Below are 15,592 nucleotides of genomic sequence, written 5' to 3' on the forward strand. Positions count from 1 at the left end.
ATGAACAGAAATTATTTTATTATCTTCATTCTTCAAATATTATTAAAAGGTAACATCTTTCCAACCTGGTACAAAAGTAACACCAATGCCAATATATATAATAGATGCTTATTCAACAGAACGTTACAGAGACAAGCTCGCTGACATATATCCAGAAACACTGGACTGATCAAACTTATTGTAGAGACAGTCTCTAAGAGGAATTAAGGTTTCATTTCAGCTTTAATGGCAGCAACTAGCTGATCATAAGCTACTCCCCATGCATTCTTCATGTCTGGTGACCACATTTCTGGCACTGCTTCTTTTATGACTTCCATAAGTGCAAACTTCGTAACCTTAACAACAGCGAAAAACATTAGGTCACACATCAATCTTGCAGAAAATAACTCACCAATCAGAAACATACACATTGACGCCTCGATAAGTTCATCATCAGAGACTGAATTTTTATACGTTCAGATGTTCTATGAATGATTTAAGTTTACATGTCATTGGCATAAATTTCTTTAGAATCTTTGAAGAACATAATAGCAATCATCTGAAGAACTTCATCTCTAAGACCTTAACTATGTAAACTTTTCTGATAAACAAACTGTTAAGTAAAATACCTCAAAATGCTCATTCACCACGCCAGTTTTGAAATGGACAGCACCTATTTTTTTCAAGGTTGAATCTCTCACTGTGACTTTACCAGCCTTCCGCAGCTGAACTGCGGATTCACACGTCTGCAATAAAAAATTCAGAGAAGATAAATATACATATACATACATACATATATATATTCATCAGAGGACATACAAAGAGTAAAGTTGATGGAGGTCAGAAACAGAGTAAGCTCACCATGACAAAGACATTCACGGCATGAGGCTTGAGCTTTGGGTTTTGCTCCAAAGGAACTTTTGAATCTCTCAAGAAGGAGAACAAGTTCTGAGCAGATGGGGCAATCTCAAATATCCTAAATTTAAACAGAAAAGAAGAAGAAGCATAAATAGTGATTAAGAAGTCAGCGAAAGATGAAGTGAATATCAGTAGAAGAAGATTCGTACTTCAAGAAAAACTTGAGACCCAGCTCTGCAGAATTCTTCTTCATTACTTGCCATGACTTCACAACGAGCGCTTCTTGCTCTTGGGTGAAACATATTGATCCGTCGGTTTCGGCCATGTTGTCGAGTAATCGCAGGATTTCGAAGATGTTAAGAAATTACGGTTTGATTTATGGGGGTGGGGGTTGCTGTGAGATTTATAAGGACGATGAAAATGGCCCTTGAGGCCAACGGGGAGCCATTCTCAGAAAGCGTAAAAAGATTTGATTTTGATTAGCTCCCGTTAATAGACTAGTTAGAACCTTCCAATATCTCCCTTGGAACATGTTGCATTAGAGAAGGGAAGCGGTGACCCGTAAGTGGGAAATTTTACCAAATTTCTTTGAAAAATATCGTAACATAGATGATAGATATTTGTTTATGTAGAAAAGGTGGGTCCTAAACCGGGGGCTGCTGGCGGCGACACAAAACGGTGGATTTGATCGTTGACTCATGGTTGCGTCAGCCAGGAACTCACAAATTGATGTTTCGGTCAATTTATTTGATAGCTCTGTTTATCATTTTGGTCTCTGTAATCCAATTCTTCCACCCTTCCCCCGTTTGATACTCCATTGTTGTCAGTATAAAACTTAATTATTAAGTTAATTTTAGTTCTAAATATAAGAGTTATTTTTATATTTATCAATTTTTTTAAATTACCTCTATAAATGTTCTCTCAATCATAATTAAGTAAGAGAAGGAGGAAGGATATTAAGAAAATCGATTGTGGTATTTTAGAAAAAAAAACATATCATATTTCTTATAATTAATTAACTTACCCAACTTTCTTAATCTAATCAAACTAGTTAAATAGGTCTTATATTAAGGATTGGATGAATATTATTTTAGCCAATATCTAACCCTACTTGAATTAAATATTTATGGAAGTATGTTGACCTCAAAAAAAATACAAGTGCTTGTAATATACTTTCTCTGGTTCTAATATAAGAATTAGTTAACTAATTTAAATATATTAAAAAAATTTGTTAAGTTAGTTATTTATAATAAATAAATATTATCTTCCATAAAATATTCCTACTAATCATATGTATTAGTTAAAATTATTATTTGATGAAAACTTTTGATATATACAACTATTACAATGACTATTTTGAAAGAAATAGATAAGTATGAGAAATAAAGTGAAATAACTTCTTATATGTAAGAACAAATTGAATATTAAAATAGCTCTTATATTAAGAAAAAAAGATGATACATTATTTTTAATTGAGTTCTTGTTTTTTTTATTTGGCCAGAAAGAAACGTCGGTGTATCTTTTCCTTCTCACGGGGTGCTTGGTTTTTTATATCCTCTCTCTCTCTCTCTCTCTGTGTGTGTGTGTGTGTGTCTCTAAGAAAATGAATCACATGGACTAAATAAAATCAAAATCAATCAGGTAACAGATTGCATATAGATGTAAGAAAATGATTATAAGAATAATTATTTTTTTTTATATAAACTCTATTGTTTTGTATTTTTTGACAACTTAGATGCCTTTTGATCAATATTTACATCAGTTCTAATTAACATATTATGAACATAAGGACCAATATTTCCTGCATTGAGAAAACAATAAGAACCCGATAAAAAATTACAAAAATTTCAAAAAAAATCAATTTAATGTTGTTAAACATTAAAATAATTTATATTTACAAAAAGAATTGTTTATTCTTTTCTATTTTAAATGTTAATCGATTTCTAATCCATTGCATATTCTCATCCAACATGTCATAAACAATAAACAAAAAAAAAATCATTTTTTGGTAGGTCGTTATTTAGGGTGAATTCCCAATTTTTAACTTCATATCATCTTAATTAACTCTTTATTATTTTATACTGGATTAGATGAGTAAGCATTTAGCCATTGACTAGATCTCACACAAGTCTTACCATAGTTTTAAGGGAGCGGCTTCTCTCGAACGGGAAGGCAGTGGAGAGAAGCCGCTCCCTAGTTTTAATCACAAAAGTTATCTTTATTTCTATATTTCCCCCCTTACTTATCAGCACGGAATGCACGACAACAACAGAGAAAAGGCCATTGGAAATCCAATTGAGGGGGGGGGGGGGGGATCTGCTACCATAATGGGCATAAAAGACCATACAATCATTGATCCCACTTCTCTCAAACAATCAAGACCTCGTGGCTAAATATAAACTACCAAAAATCATGACAACTACATGCCAGTGAACAAGCATATGAACAGTAGGGTAGAAAAGGAGAGAAGTGAAGCACAACATTAAGCACTAGAACTAACCACACCCGTAGTTTATATCTGGCTTCGCAGCAATTGCTGAAAATGGAACTTCAACTCTCTCTTTCACAACACATCGAACTTCCCCATCTTCTACCAGTGGGATTCTCCCTGGGGGGCATCTAGTTTTTGATCTTTCATCCTCACTTTCTGGTCGATGAAGCAGGCCCAAAATGTTGAGGTTCGTACCTAACTTCTTAGGTCCAAAACCAGACAAGCTCATGACGGATACCACGCCAACAACAGTGAGCACAGTTTTGGCTGCAGAAGTCACAAAAAATCCCAATCCTTTTCTTGCATTTTTCACGCCATCTTGGGCATGATTTTGCTCCTTCTCGCTCACACTCTTCCTCGATTGGACCTTCGGATCAATTGGAATTAACCCGTTGCAAACAGAATTATGCATCATGGTGTAGGGAGGACGGCTTGGATATGGAGGAAGAAGCAGATCATTGTTGTGCTCCACCGTTTCGCTAGCGAAGGTAGAAGCTTCTCGTATCACTTCCAGCTCCTTACCTTTGTACTCCTTGAGCTTATCAATTAACGTTTTGCGGCTTTGCTCAATCTCAGAAAGAGCAACTTCTCTTTCGTATTGCTGCTGGTGTTGCAGAACCTGGGTATTGCCAAAACAGTAAAGAGTTCTAAGTCATCAATTAAGAGTCCTAAAAACAAAGTATAAGAGAATAATAAGGATATTTCAATATGATCTTTCACGTCACACGTCTAACGATAAAATAAACTGAGACTGAAATAAGATAAAGCTAAATCAGCATTCATTCAGTCACACGAACAAAGTCCGCATCTCTAGCAAAACACCAGTTATACTAATTCAAAACAACAGTTATAAATCCTTGTAAAGGCAAAGAGCATAAAGGGCAAGAGTGGAGCCACGTCAATCGTCAGTTTCAATAAGTTTCATTTGACAGGCGACGAATGAAACATTCATTTATAATAACATAACATGCTACGGGACTTTGGCCAGGAAAAAAAAAAAAAAGCTACGGGATTGTCCTGTGATTAAAAGTTAACGGACACACCAAATTTATCTTATGCTGTCAAAATAATCTTGACCGCAAACAAGCGGTTCTGTCATCCAATTTGGTATAGCTATGGTGTGCATTATCCACAAGGACAAACTCTTTCTACCTGGTACAACTAGTTCGATTGTTTCTTCAAGTATATTAACACGTATATCCAGAGAGAAATTATGTGAAACTCTGGATGTAACTTTCATTACCATGAAAGGCTCGAATTGGGAATTGCAGGGTCAGCTGCTCCACTGTCATCAAGTCAACAGAATTATCGTGGAGATGGTCTCTTTTTAGATTGACAATACCATGACACAGGATGATTTTTCCACGGAATCAAACGTTTGGCAATGCATAGCACCCCCCTCCCCTCTAATTGATGGTACCACGAGCATAAGATGGGATTTTATTTCTGGAACTCTTGTAACATTGAGTAATCGGCAATACTGTGATTTGCATGTTGTGAAGCACTTTAATTTAATTTGTTCTTTTAAGTTAGAGCCTTAACTACAGGCGAAAATAGCTTATCTTTGTCAAAATATGAATGCCGGTGGTACTTAATATTCTAGAACCATGGAAGTATACAAAGTATTTAAGCAGAATGGGTAGTTTATCTTGAATGGGGTTACCAAGGTACATATAAGAAGTTTGGTCCCCAAGGAAGAGTACTTCAGAAATTTAGCTTTCAAGGGTAGCAGATTGCTTCAAGGGCTTTTTAAGCAAAGGAAAAGCTTCACTAGAGTTCAAGAGGGACATATATCCCACTATCTCTGGCCCTTATCCAGGGAACATCACAGGCTATAATCCTAACAATAAGACAGATCCCAAGACAAATGTTCCGAGCTTTTCTTCTAGATGAACTTTTTTTCACCCGTGCCTCTAGAGAGATGGAAAGAATTATTTCAGTTTATCCAACCGAGAAAAGAAACAAAATGCACAGGAAATTTGATCATGCAATGTCATACGATTAAAAAGAAAAATATCTCACAATGAAAAACCCTAAAAAAGAAAGGGGCTTTGGGGAAAACCTGCAAGGAAGATAACTGGTTCTCCAAGGATTCCAGCGCATCGCAAATGTTTAACAGCCTTTCTGCTTCTTCATCATTATCATCATCTTCGGGGTCATTTACTTCGTTCCCATCAGGAGGTTCAGTCGTTAAGGGGCCATTGGTAGGCGAGTACGCAGCAGGCGAGGCTCTGTGGATGCAATTGCTGATCTTCAATCTAAGTTCTGTAGCTCTGGCCAACACTAACCCTATTCCCTCGTCTTCCATTTAGGGTTCGTGAAATTTGACCTAAAAATCACTCACTGTTTCATCTTAATTCCCAGTTAACCGCCAAAAGACATCTCTCCTCACTGTATTGAGCGAATTCTAGTGATTCTAGTGATCCCCCAGCAGATAGAAAAGAAATTATGAGCTGCGGATTCTTTGTCTCTTTGCTTCGCTTTCTTTGTCATCGCTTTCAACGAAGCAAAAACACAATCTCCGTTCTTTGTTTTTTTCCACACCATGAAAAGGGCAAAAAAAGAAAAGAAAAAAGGGCCATCAATTTCATCCTTTCCCCCTTTTCTTTCTAACTTTTATCACAAAAAGAATATATTAATCCAGCGGGAATACAGATTTGTGGCCCGTAAGCATTATAAATATACTCTATATTTAAGAGAGAGAATAATAGGAGAGGATAAAAATATGCATAAATTTGTTTTGTCTCTTCTCCTATCCATATCTACATATACAAGATGCATTTACTAATTAAATGTCCAGAATTCAAATCTGTTTGAGCTTGTGGATTTATCAATTTTATTTATCAAATATCAGTTTATTGCCGCTGCATAAATATACTCCTTTCTGTCCGAGGTATATAAGAGTTAATTTGACATTCAATTTGGTCCTAGATATAAGATCTTCATTCATTTTGTTTCTTATATTTACCCATTTCTTTCAAAGCATTCCTTATAGTAATTGCACATGTTAAATGTTCTGTCAGAAGATAGTTTTAACTAATACATATGATTAGTAATGATATTTTAGAAAACATAATACATATTTATTATAAATAACTAAATTAACAAATTTTCTCAATTTTTTCCAATTAATCAACTAGGTCTTTTATTTAGCCGCTGTATGTTTCTTCTCTTGCATTGCATGAGATAAGATATTCATCTTTGATTTTAGCCTTTTAGGGGCGTCATTGTCTAAATATATCACTTTAGCCTCTCACATATTGTTTGAAACAGAGAATAAATAATATTGAGGGTGAAATAGATTGAAGAAAACTATATAAATGTATACACACACAATACAGACACACATATTGCACTCCTGATTTTCAAATATCAGAATGCTATGTGTTGAAGTTTGTCCTTTTTTCTTTTTAATAAATGATTCCATGAAAAAGATGCTAACTTCCTGTCACAATATTAAAAATTCACCTGACAAAGTAATTACAGAGACTCGCAAAATTTACCTAGAGAGAACCTTCACTATGATATACAATAATGAACTGATCACCGTTGGAGGGCGTGGCCTCTAGTATAAACATCACTTCAATTGACTACTCAATTCTCTGGTCTCTACAGCACTAAGCATCAGCGCAAACTTGTCAATAAGGTTCTTAAATAGACTAGGAATGACAATTGAATCATAACCATTGCTTGATAAATCATAACCATGCCAATCAAGCAAGACTAATGATTTACAAGCTTCATTGTTCATATGAACACAAAACATTTAGGATATGTTTTGGGTTGAAGGGGAAGGGAGGAGAAGGACAGGAAAGCAAGGGATAATTATTTTCCTAATTCTTGCTTAGGAAATAGGAAGATTCTCTCTTCCAAAAATTTTCAGATTGGAAGAAATAGGGAGGATTTTAGGAGATTTTTAAAGGATAGGGAAAATTCTTCATCATCCTAACTCAATAAGAGCTATGCTTGAATTAAGCTTTCCCTTTCCCTTTTCTCTTATCTCCAGCCAAACATATCAACATAGAAGCTTGCCTTCTGGGCTGCCACTTCCAGGTTGAACAATTTCACTTCAGTCATGCTAGGAGGCTCAAGTGTTAAATATCATTCCAATCTTGGTTCATTTCGACATCAAGTCTTCTGCCTCGTCCAAGAAGGAGCTTGTGATTTTTTTCCTTCTCATGATTATCCTGAATTAAGATTCTTCTGTCATTCCAAGCTATGATGCTAATATCTACTGAGGCATGTGATTACCAAGCTAACTCCTTCGAAATCAAGTAATTGAAACTGAAGTCATGAGGGACCAACTCAATGCCTTTCCAGCTTGCTTTTGATTGAAACTCTTGATTGATTTTCCTTTGAGAATTAGGAAGGTTATTCTTGACCACCTCCATCAAACCAACTGCCCCAAGACGTGAGCTTTTTGCAAAGAAATCAACTATCTTTGGAATAAGTATTTTCTGTTCCTTGGTCACAGAGATGGTAGATTGAATGTACTCGTCTTTCGCAGATTCAAGCTCCTCCGAGACTCTCTTGGATGTATACAAACGCACCTGACAATGTTGCAACCAGCAGAGGTTAAGAAGGACGCTACTTCTCAAGCAAGAATAACTTAGCTTATATTCAGACTATGAAAATGCGCCATTCAAGTGATCAAGAGCTGCAGAAATATTACTTCTGTCTCCTTGAGTTTACACCAAGAGACAGAACAAATATAAGTAGGCAAAAGCATACCGCAGGATCAGAACGGCTTCCTGAACTGAGGGCAAATAGCAACAAAGGTTCTGGTCGGTGTATTGCATATGCTTTTCTTGCATCTCTAACCTTAAGTTTTGTTTTTGTAGGAAACAAAATCTGCAGCCACTGGGAGAAAAGAATGGGGCATTAGTGTCATTTAATGTTCGTAAGAAGCCTTTGAACTTCTTTGAAGTGCAGAGTTTTGAGAAAAAGTTGACATAAAGAATAAAAGCATATATTAGAAAATTTCCCCTCCTTTCTTCTCTTTTTGAACTCTGCAAGAACTTCAGAATAAATAAATCTAAAGGGTTCAGACTCCATCTGCTACTTTGCTTGTAATGTAAAATAGTAATGAGAAAAAGTTTATGTGGAAGTTTCAGGTTTTCAGAGTTACTTGTCCCGGACGAGGCAATCTGCATCCCAGAATCGAGTTCTGTATGAGTTCTACGCTTACATTATGACCCCCAATGTTATATGCAGCCTGAAGACCATTATCAACCAGCTTAATTCAGAAGGACTTCAGATCATACCAATGGATTTTGTCAGTTCAATATTAGGGACCAACTCACCTTGAGTACTGTAGAAATTCTTTTGGCATTATTGGCTGAAATTCCATAAACTAATAAAGCCTGTAGATGAGAGACAACAATATGGTAGGTTTGTCTTCAAGACTTGGAAAAAAACTATAAATCAAATAACGTTGAAAGTTCGAAAAGTTTACATGCATCACTAGGGTGTTGTGCACATTGATCCAAAAAGCTAGCTTTTCTTCATGCTCCAAGTTTCTAGGATTAACATCTTCCAACCGAGAAACAAGTGACCTGCAAGAAAGCAAGACATAAAGGGAAATTTTCTTAGCATATTGACATAGTTGTAAAGGTGCGAATGATATGCTAATATTGAAAGGCAACTGTTTATTTTAAAGGAGAAAAGTAAAGCCGCGTTACTTAATGCTGCATTCGGTTCTCCAGCTTAAACCCTTACCTTGACAAAATCCTTGAAAGATTTATAACTCTAAGCTAAGCATATCTTAGTCTCTTGAGAGTGGGTAAAGAACATCAAAATTAGATCCTAATCCTCTTATCAACAATGGCTCGTGATCAATCCTCAATCCTACATACATCTTAATACTTTATGGCATTGTTGATGTTTTCAAATTTCATACTAAATCTAATATGTAGTTGCCTTGTTCAGCGAATGAATCTCTTAGGATGAAGACTTACGGAACTTAAATTGCAAAGATGGCTCACCTAAATCTCCGCAGCATGTACTCAACTTCTTTTAATTTTTCACTATCTCTGCTTAACTTGTGAATCTTTACCATTGAGCAATAAGGTCCGCCAAATTCTTTTGATCCTTTGATGTGGAAAGGGTTGTTAAAGTTTAAATTGAAGGGTCGATGTTTCTTCCACCGTGAGGCCTGCTTATTTCCCTCGCCTTGTGAAGAAAACTCATATGCTGATGATGAAAATGGAATAAAGGACGAAGCATTATCATGACCAACAAAAGGAGGGTCTGCAAGTTCACAATATATAGCTGATATGCTCTTAATCATCTCCTCAGAAAGCCAGTTTGGGGTCTCTGGAACTATATCAGAAAAGCAATTTCCCAGATGCTCAGCCAGGGAGATTGAACTGCAGTTATTACTCTGAGCTTGCTGATAAAATATAATTTCCATAGAACACCAAATTAGAAAACACTAAATTCAAGAAGTAAGGTAGATTAGTGGTAGCGGAAAGATACCACCACCATGGATTTCATATAAATCTTAATAGTTTAAGAAACAAGTGTCATATAACTACTTATCTAGTCTGAAAATTAAATATGTTGACAAAATTTAAAACTTGAATGCTGGGCTTCATGATGATGACATGGAGTAAATGCAATTTCATTCGGAAAATATAAAAGACAAGTCATCGAGTCAACTGCAAACATTCCAATTGGGCAAATTTTGGGCTATTTAGGCAACTTTGTTAATGTCAGTACAATTAACTGATACAATACCAATATTTACTTGATGTGCTCTTGAAGACATCCACGCTAATATGATCGTGATTAACCTTTAAGGAGCAAAATCGTGGCAATGGTATGTTTGAGGGACCAATAACTCAATATGACATATGAGGAAGTAAGAATTACTCCCGTCAGTTGTTCGAACTTACCTCTAGCATAGACAACGGTAGAGAATGGAAAGTGTCCAAAGCTTTGGCCTGAGAAGTTTCGATGAAGCAAACTGATTGCTGGGATAGGGTGGAGTGACTTCGATGAATACTTGAGTCCAGAACAGCTTCTGGTTCTAACTCTTTCTTGCATTCCTTAAGGGGAAAGCCAACTGAATTTCTGGGCGACAGGAGATTATGTTCACGAACTGAAATCTCTTTCTCAGAGACAGTAACTGTCCCACTTACTGATGAACTTCCTTTTTTGGTGTCTGAATCTGTTTCCAATCTTCTTTCCTTGGCTGATAGAGACAATATTTGATGATCAAATCTTTTCCGATACAGCGAGAGAAGATATTGTTCCAAGTACACTACTTCTAATTCTAATACGCCAATTTCCTTAATTAGTTCCTTGGTCGCCTAAAATTGAGAAACAAAATACACACAATCAAAAGAAAAATCCAGCAAAGTCAATAAGCCATTGAGAGCATCCATTTAGGTGTTCAAGGGTATACCATTGGCATCGAGTTTTCTAGCGCAGCATCTTGTGAGGAAGGCAGGTAACATGCTTTCTCTAATGCACTTCGTACCACAAATTGTTGATGCAATCGTTTTTGAAGCATGAAAATCTTCGAAGACATGAAAAACACAGTATTTAAGAACAATAAGCCAGATGTTTGTGGATAAATGGACTAATCAGCTGCTAGTTTTTCACAGTGTCAAACAGAGTTTCCATCAAGAGATAGAAAAGGATGTATAAAAATCTTTTAAAGATCCCTAATTCCCTATTATTTTGCCTTGCAAAGCATATACTTGTGGCAGGAAGAAATTTGGCGGCAAGAACACGGGCTGTTAACAAAACTTTGATTACTTAACGGTCTATAGTGAAGAGAATAGAGAGACAGAAAATTAACTCTAAACCATCATAAACTATGTATTTATGAGCTTATCAGTAGCTATCTCTTATAGAGGAACTAAATCAGTTGAGAATATAAGTACCTCTTGAGTCAAGGAACTCTGAAGATCAATGTTATGGTATTGCCTCTTCTTGGATTCATTGCTTTCCACAAGCTGGTCCATTTCATTTTTTTAATGGAGAAAATTAATAAATTACCATATTAAAACAGGCAAAATCTAGGTAGGCAAAATAAGAGGAAAATATTTATTTGCAGTGCTCACAAATCTACAGCGATTAGAGATATACCATGCTTGTGTGAAAAGAACTTTCAGTACCGTTATCCCATAATCCATCTTCCCCGACTCTTCTTTCCATAGGATCACTGCCATTCACAGTGATAAAATCTCAGGTTTACTGAGGTACAATGGAGCCTATGAATATGCAGTAAACAGAGAAAAGCTCTCTCACAGGATAATTATTTGTTGAATGTAAACGATGAGGCAAGTATGGAAAATTTAACCCTCTAGTTCAAATCAAACTGATGAGCATAGCACCCTTCAGCAATGTGTTTATTTGCACAGAACCACCGTGCATCGTGTTCGTAAGAATTTCTTCTATCTTCAGTTCATTTAGTTTAAGAAGACCACAACTTTGAAAGAAGAGATGAAAATGAAACTCTTGAACTAAAGATAGAACAGAGAATTTTCAGAGCGAAAACCTTTTAGAGCGCTTGTGACTTGAAGGTAAAACTGTCGAGTCCATGAGCTTGAATTGCTTGTATCCAGAATCGCGCCACTTTATTTCATGCATATGTTATTGTGTCAGGATTCGCTTTCCAATCTTCAACGCTGTCAAAGGATGCACCAAAAAATCATTAAATGCATCAAATACCACCATCAGATACTGACAAAAACGGAAGATACATCCAAAATGCATTAATTCATAGCATTACTCTGCATATTCGCTGCAGAAACTAAACTATCATAGAATGAGACTTCTCACAGAGACAAAGTTTTTTAAAAGCTGGACCAAAATTGGGGCATGAAAAGAAACCAAATGGGTTGCAAGTTATATCTATTTCAAACCCATATACACCCCCTCTGTCCCCTTTTTGAACTCATCAGGCAAATGCTGCAATCAAACCAGAACTGTACGAAGAGAACAACATATGGTGCTCATAAGATTTATTTTTGCAAAGTTGGATCTTTTTCATTGCATCAAAAGAAGAAATTGAGGTCATAGCTTTTGAAGAATAAGATATTTCAAAGTAGCACTTGGGGATAATCAAAGGAAAGGACAAGAAACAGGAAGGCAAACTGAGATATGTACAAACAAGAGTATGCTACACTGTCATCAACAATAATGCAAACAGTCAAACACTTAACGTGCATGTATAAAGGCACACCAACTTTGGAGCTTTTTTGCTGGTGAGCTTTTTGCATTTGCGTAAAAAGAAGTAAATTAGTCTTGCATGAGCTTTAATAATAGTATGTTAAAAGAAGAGATCTTCACCGTTTAGAATGAAAGGGAGTGACAAGGTGGGTTGGCAGTTCCTTCCACTCGTGCACTTCATTTCCTCTCTGTTCCGTCATTCAAGAAAGCATGAGAATAACATTTTTACCTTTTACATAGGCTAACTATGTACTTCTAAGTCTTGAAAAGTTTAGTCTTTTGAAATGGGTTTTTTCCTTTTCCCTGACTTGACTCAACCATGGACATTTTATTTTCTTCTCACCTTCACCCACCAAAAATGGCTTTAGCCAAACAAGTTTTGCCCCTGGCTTAATGTGATTGAATTGGACTCAACATTTCAGGGAAGATGCCATATGTTTTCAAGTTTTGCTTGAAACTAATTTTTCCTGCTTGAGGATCCGAAAGTCATGCTCCTTCGTATATATTTTTTTGTCCTATACCAGATAACTACTGACACTTAATGATAATATTAAACCCTGAAATTCTCCAACCCTACTAACGTCTTGAAATTGACGCTACTCTTTGATCAACTTGCATAAATTAATATTTCATGTTTCACAGTAATAACTATTGCGCCTCTTTTATTTTTTATAGAAGTATAGGTAAATTGGATTTGTGCACTGACCAAAGTAAGAGCAAGTCTCATGGTCAAAATTATAAGAGGTAGATACAAATTATCTATCAATAATTTTCTCGGATTAACTGTGGAATTTAAAGCTATATCTTTATAGGATATAAGTTCATCCTTGATAACTAGATTAAATTTTGTTGGTATATTGGGTCTTTGTTAGCATCTCACATTCACTTCCTGCGAGAGATTACTTTAACTTTTAAAGATTAAAGATGTCAACAAAAGTCAATTAAAGATTCTAAAAATGAAAACTTTCTTAAAAATCATGTAAATAAATTATGGTTGTTACCTTTGAAAGTTATAAAGATGCTTTGAGGCTACGTCTTGATCTTTTTAATGTTATAAAGTTGTTTTAAATTCGTTATTAACTTCAAAAAATATGAATATGAACTTTACTTGATGACAAATTTTAAATTTCAAAAGTTTTGATTATCATTAATAACATAAATTTTAGACTTGTGATTAGATCATTTCGGTGAATGAACTTGGACTTCAAATATTCCAAATGTTGAGACAACACAAACCAACTTCATCTACTGATTAGACTGCAAAAACTGTTTTGAGAGCAATTTGTAAGCAACAACTCTAAAACAACTGAATATTCAATCTTGATTTTGGTGAAATTTGGTGGGAAGAATGGGGCCCTAACAAGAGAATGAATTGGTGGTGAAAGGAAAAGAGGAAGGCGCACTTGAACAAAAAAGCAAACCTCAAAAGGGCTGAAAGTTGATTGTCAAACGAAGAACCAATCCACATTTTGCTGATATGAAGTGACTGCTTTTGTAGGCTGTCCTTTTTTTCTGTCTAATTCCTCTCTCCCCCCCTCTCAGAAACTTGGATACAACTAGTTCCGCATAAGTCAATTACTTTGCTGAGGGAAAAAGTGGCTTGCCTTTTCTTATTGGATAAGCTGCTCCACGTACACAAATCACAGATATATAATAGTATTCGTCCATCAAAGCGGTGGAGTTAAATGAAAGAGAGCTAATTATAAGGAAAAAAATTAAGAGTTTAATTTGGTCAAAAGTAAACTTTTGGTGTCTAATTGTAGATTAAATTATTTGTAATTTTGGATAATTTAGATGGCATTTAAATCTTTGTGATTTGATTAATTAGTTAAAAGAAAAGCAATTCATACTGAATTTGAGAATAATGCAATTTAATCAATATAATTAGGTCAATTAGAAATAACTTGACATCTCTAAAAAGTGAGCTTGCATCAGCGTTTTCCTTCCTTCAAATGCATGTTCATTCAAAAGCTTCTGTTATTTGCATGCACTGGAATGATGCAAATGCCCAAATAGACTTGCTCTAATCTTAATTCCAGTCTTACAAGAAGAAAAAAAAATCACAAATAAATATTCTACTTGGGGTTTGTAGTTCAAATCAAAATTGAAGGGATGGTCATTGGAAAAATGAGACTGTAACTTGCAACTAAATATGACACTATGATCTCATCTCTATGTCATTATCATATATATCAATTCTTTTTTGCTTTTAATATACTATCATCTCTATTCTTCTGAACAGCAAAGCTTTTTTCATGGCTTACCAATTTATTTATTCACTTTGATTCTTATCTCCTACCACAGTTATTATTGTGGTTTCACTTTTTCTCCGTGACCATTATTGCTTAGCCTCCATATTTCAACTGCTTGCAATAGAAGTTAAAACCAAAAACGCTTCTGATAACTTCTTAACAAACAATATTGTAATATTCCATGAAGTGTTGTCTTCTTCTAGATAGTTTGGTAAGGGGTTAGAGTCAACTTTGAAAACCAAGCACTTGTGATCTCAATTTCTCATTGAGAAACCACAAAAAGATGCTTCAGATTCTCTGACCAAGTCATAAATATTGATACACCAGAAGAAACTGACAGACATACTTGTGGGTTAATTAATGAAAACCAGACCATGAAACCCTTTCTGTGTTTTCCATGAAACCAGAGCCAACAAAGATTCTGCAGACTCCAAAACTCTGAATTAGTGCAAAGCATAACTAATACTACTACAAGGAGCTGAGCTTACTTAGCTTAGACCGTGTATTATAAAAAATTATGGGAAGGCCTAAGAGGTAACAACAAACAAGACATGTCAGGAAAACTTTTCGAAGAAAACATAAACAGAAGTGTCTTGAAGTTTGGTACAGTCACAGAAATCAACAGACAAGGTGATCGAAGAAATCGTATTTGTGATGTTTTTTAAGAGCGTCATTAATGGAACCTTCCTTTATAATTATAAGTAAGCAATGCATATTGGGGTTAGTAACATTTTATAAGGTTGTCAGAAAGAAGTTCGTTCAAGAAGGAAAAACCGAATCTTTACATTGAGATTAGTGAGGCATGGAAAACGCAGTGTGAAATGAAAGG

General features: G+C 35.4%; 3 protein-coding genes across 4 annotated transcripts; all 3 read right to left on the bottom strand.

Annotated features, from left to right (window-relative positions):
- Positions 1-1,249, bottom strand: LOC114737735 (non-legume hemoglobin-like). Its single transcript, XM_028925693.1, has 4 exons — positions 1,047-1,249; positions 841-955; positions 609-725; positions 1-335 (listed from the first exon to the last, which is right to left on the bottom strand). Exons 1-4 carry the CDS (start codon positions 1,160-1,162, stop codon positions 204-206), a joined length of 480 nt encoding a protein of 159 aa, XP_028781526.1. The 5' UTR covers positions 1,163-1,249; the 3' UTR covers positions 1-203.
- Positions 1,250-3,137: 1,888 nt separating this feature from the next.
- Positions 3,138-5,822, bottom strand: LOC114737734 (plastid division protein PDV2). Of its 2 annotated transcripts, none has more exons than XM_028925691.1 (2): positions 5,391-5,822; positions 3,138-3,947 (listed from the first exon to the last, which is right to left on the bottom strand). In XM_028925691.1, exons 1-2 carry the CDS (start codon positions 5,634-5,636, stop codon positions 3,333-3,335), a joined length of 861 nt encoding a protein of 286 aa, XP_028781524.1. In that variant the 5' UTR covers positions 5,637-5,822; the 3' UTR covers positions 3,138-3,332. The 2 variants fall into 2 exon arrangements, with proteins under 2 accessions (XP_028781524.1, XP_028781525.1); XM_028925692.1 differs by lacking the exon at positions 5,391-5,822 and adding an exon at positions 4,572-4,856.
- A 1,072-nt stretch (positions 5,823-6,894) lies between these two features.
- On the bottom strand, positions 6,895-11,962 carry LOC114737732 (uncharacterized). Its single transcript, XM_028925689.1, has 11 exons — positions 11,838-11,962; positions 11,426-11,501; positions 11,221-11,292; positions 10,737-10,850; positions 10,225-10,641; positions 9,313-9,719; positions 8,784-8,883; positions 8,632-8,691; positions 8,457-8,543; positions 8,060-8,188; positions 6,895-7,878 (listed from the first exon to the last, which is right to left on the bottom strand). Exons 1-11 carry the CDS (start codon positions 11,927-11,929, stop codon positions 7,576-7,578), a joined length of 1,857 nt encoding a protein of 618 aa, XP_028781522.1. The 5' UTR covers positions 11,930-11,962; the 3' UTR covers positions 6,895-7,575.
- Between the last annotated feature and the right edge of the window lie 3,630 nt (positions 11,963-15,592).

Source organism: Neltuma alba, unplaced genomic scaffold (assembly GCF_004799145.2).
Source record: "Neltuma alba isolate B1F8T4 unplaced genomic scaffold, ASM479914v2 tig00013493_pilon, whole genome shotgun sequence".
Taxonomy (NCBI): Eukaryota; Viridiplantae; Streptophyta; class Magnoliopsida; order Fabales; family Fabaceae; genus Neltuma; species Neltuma alba.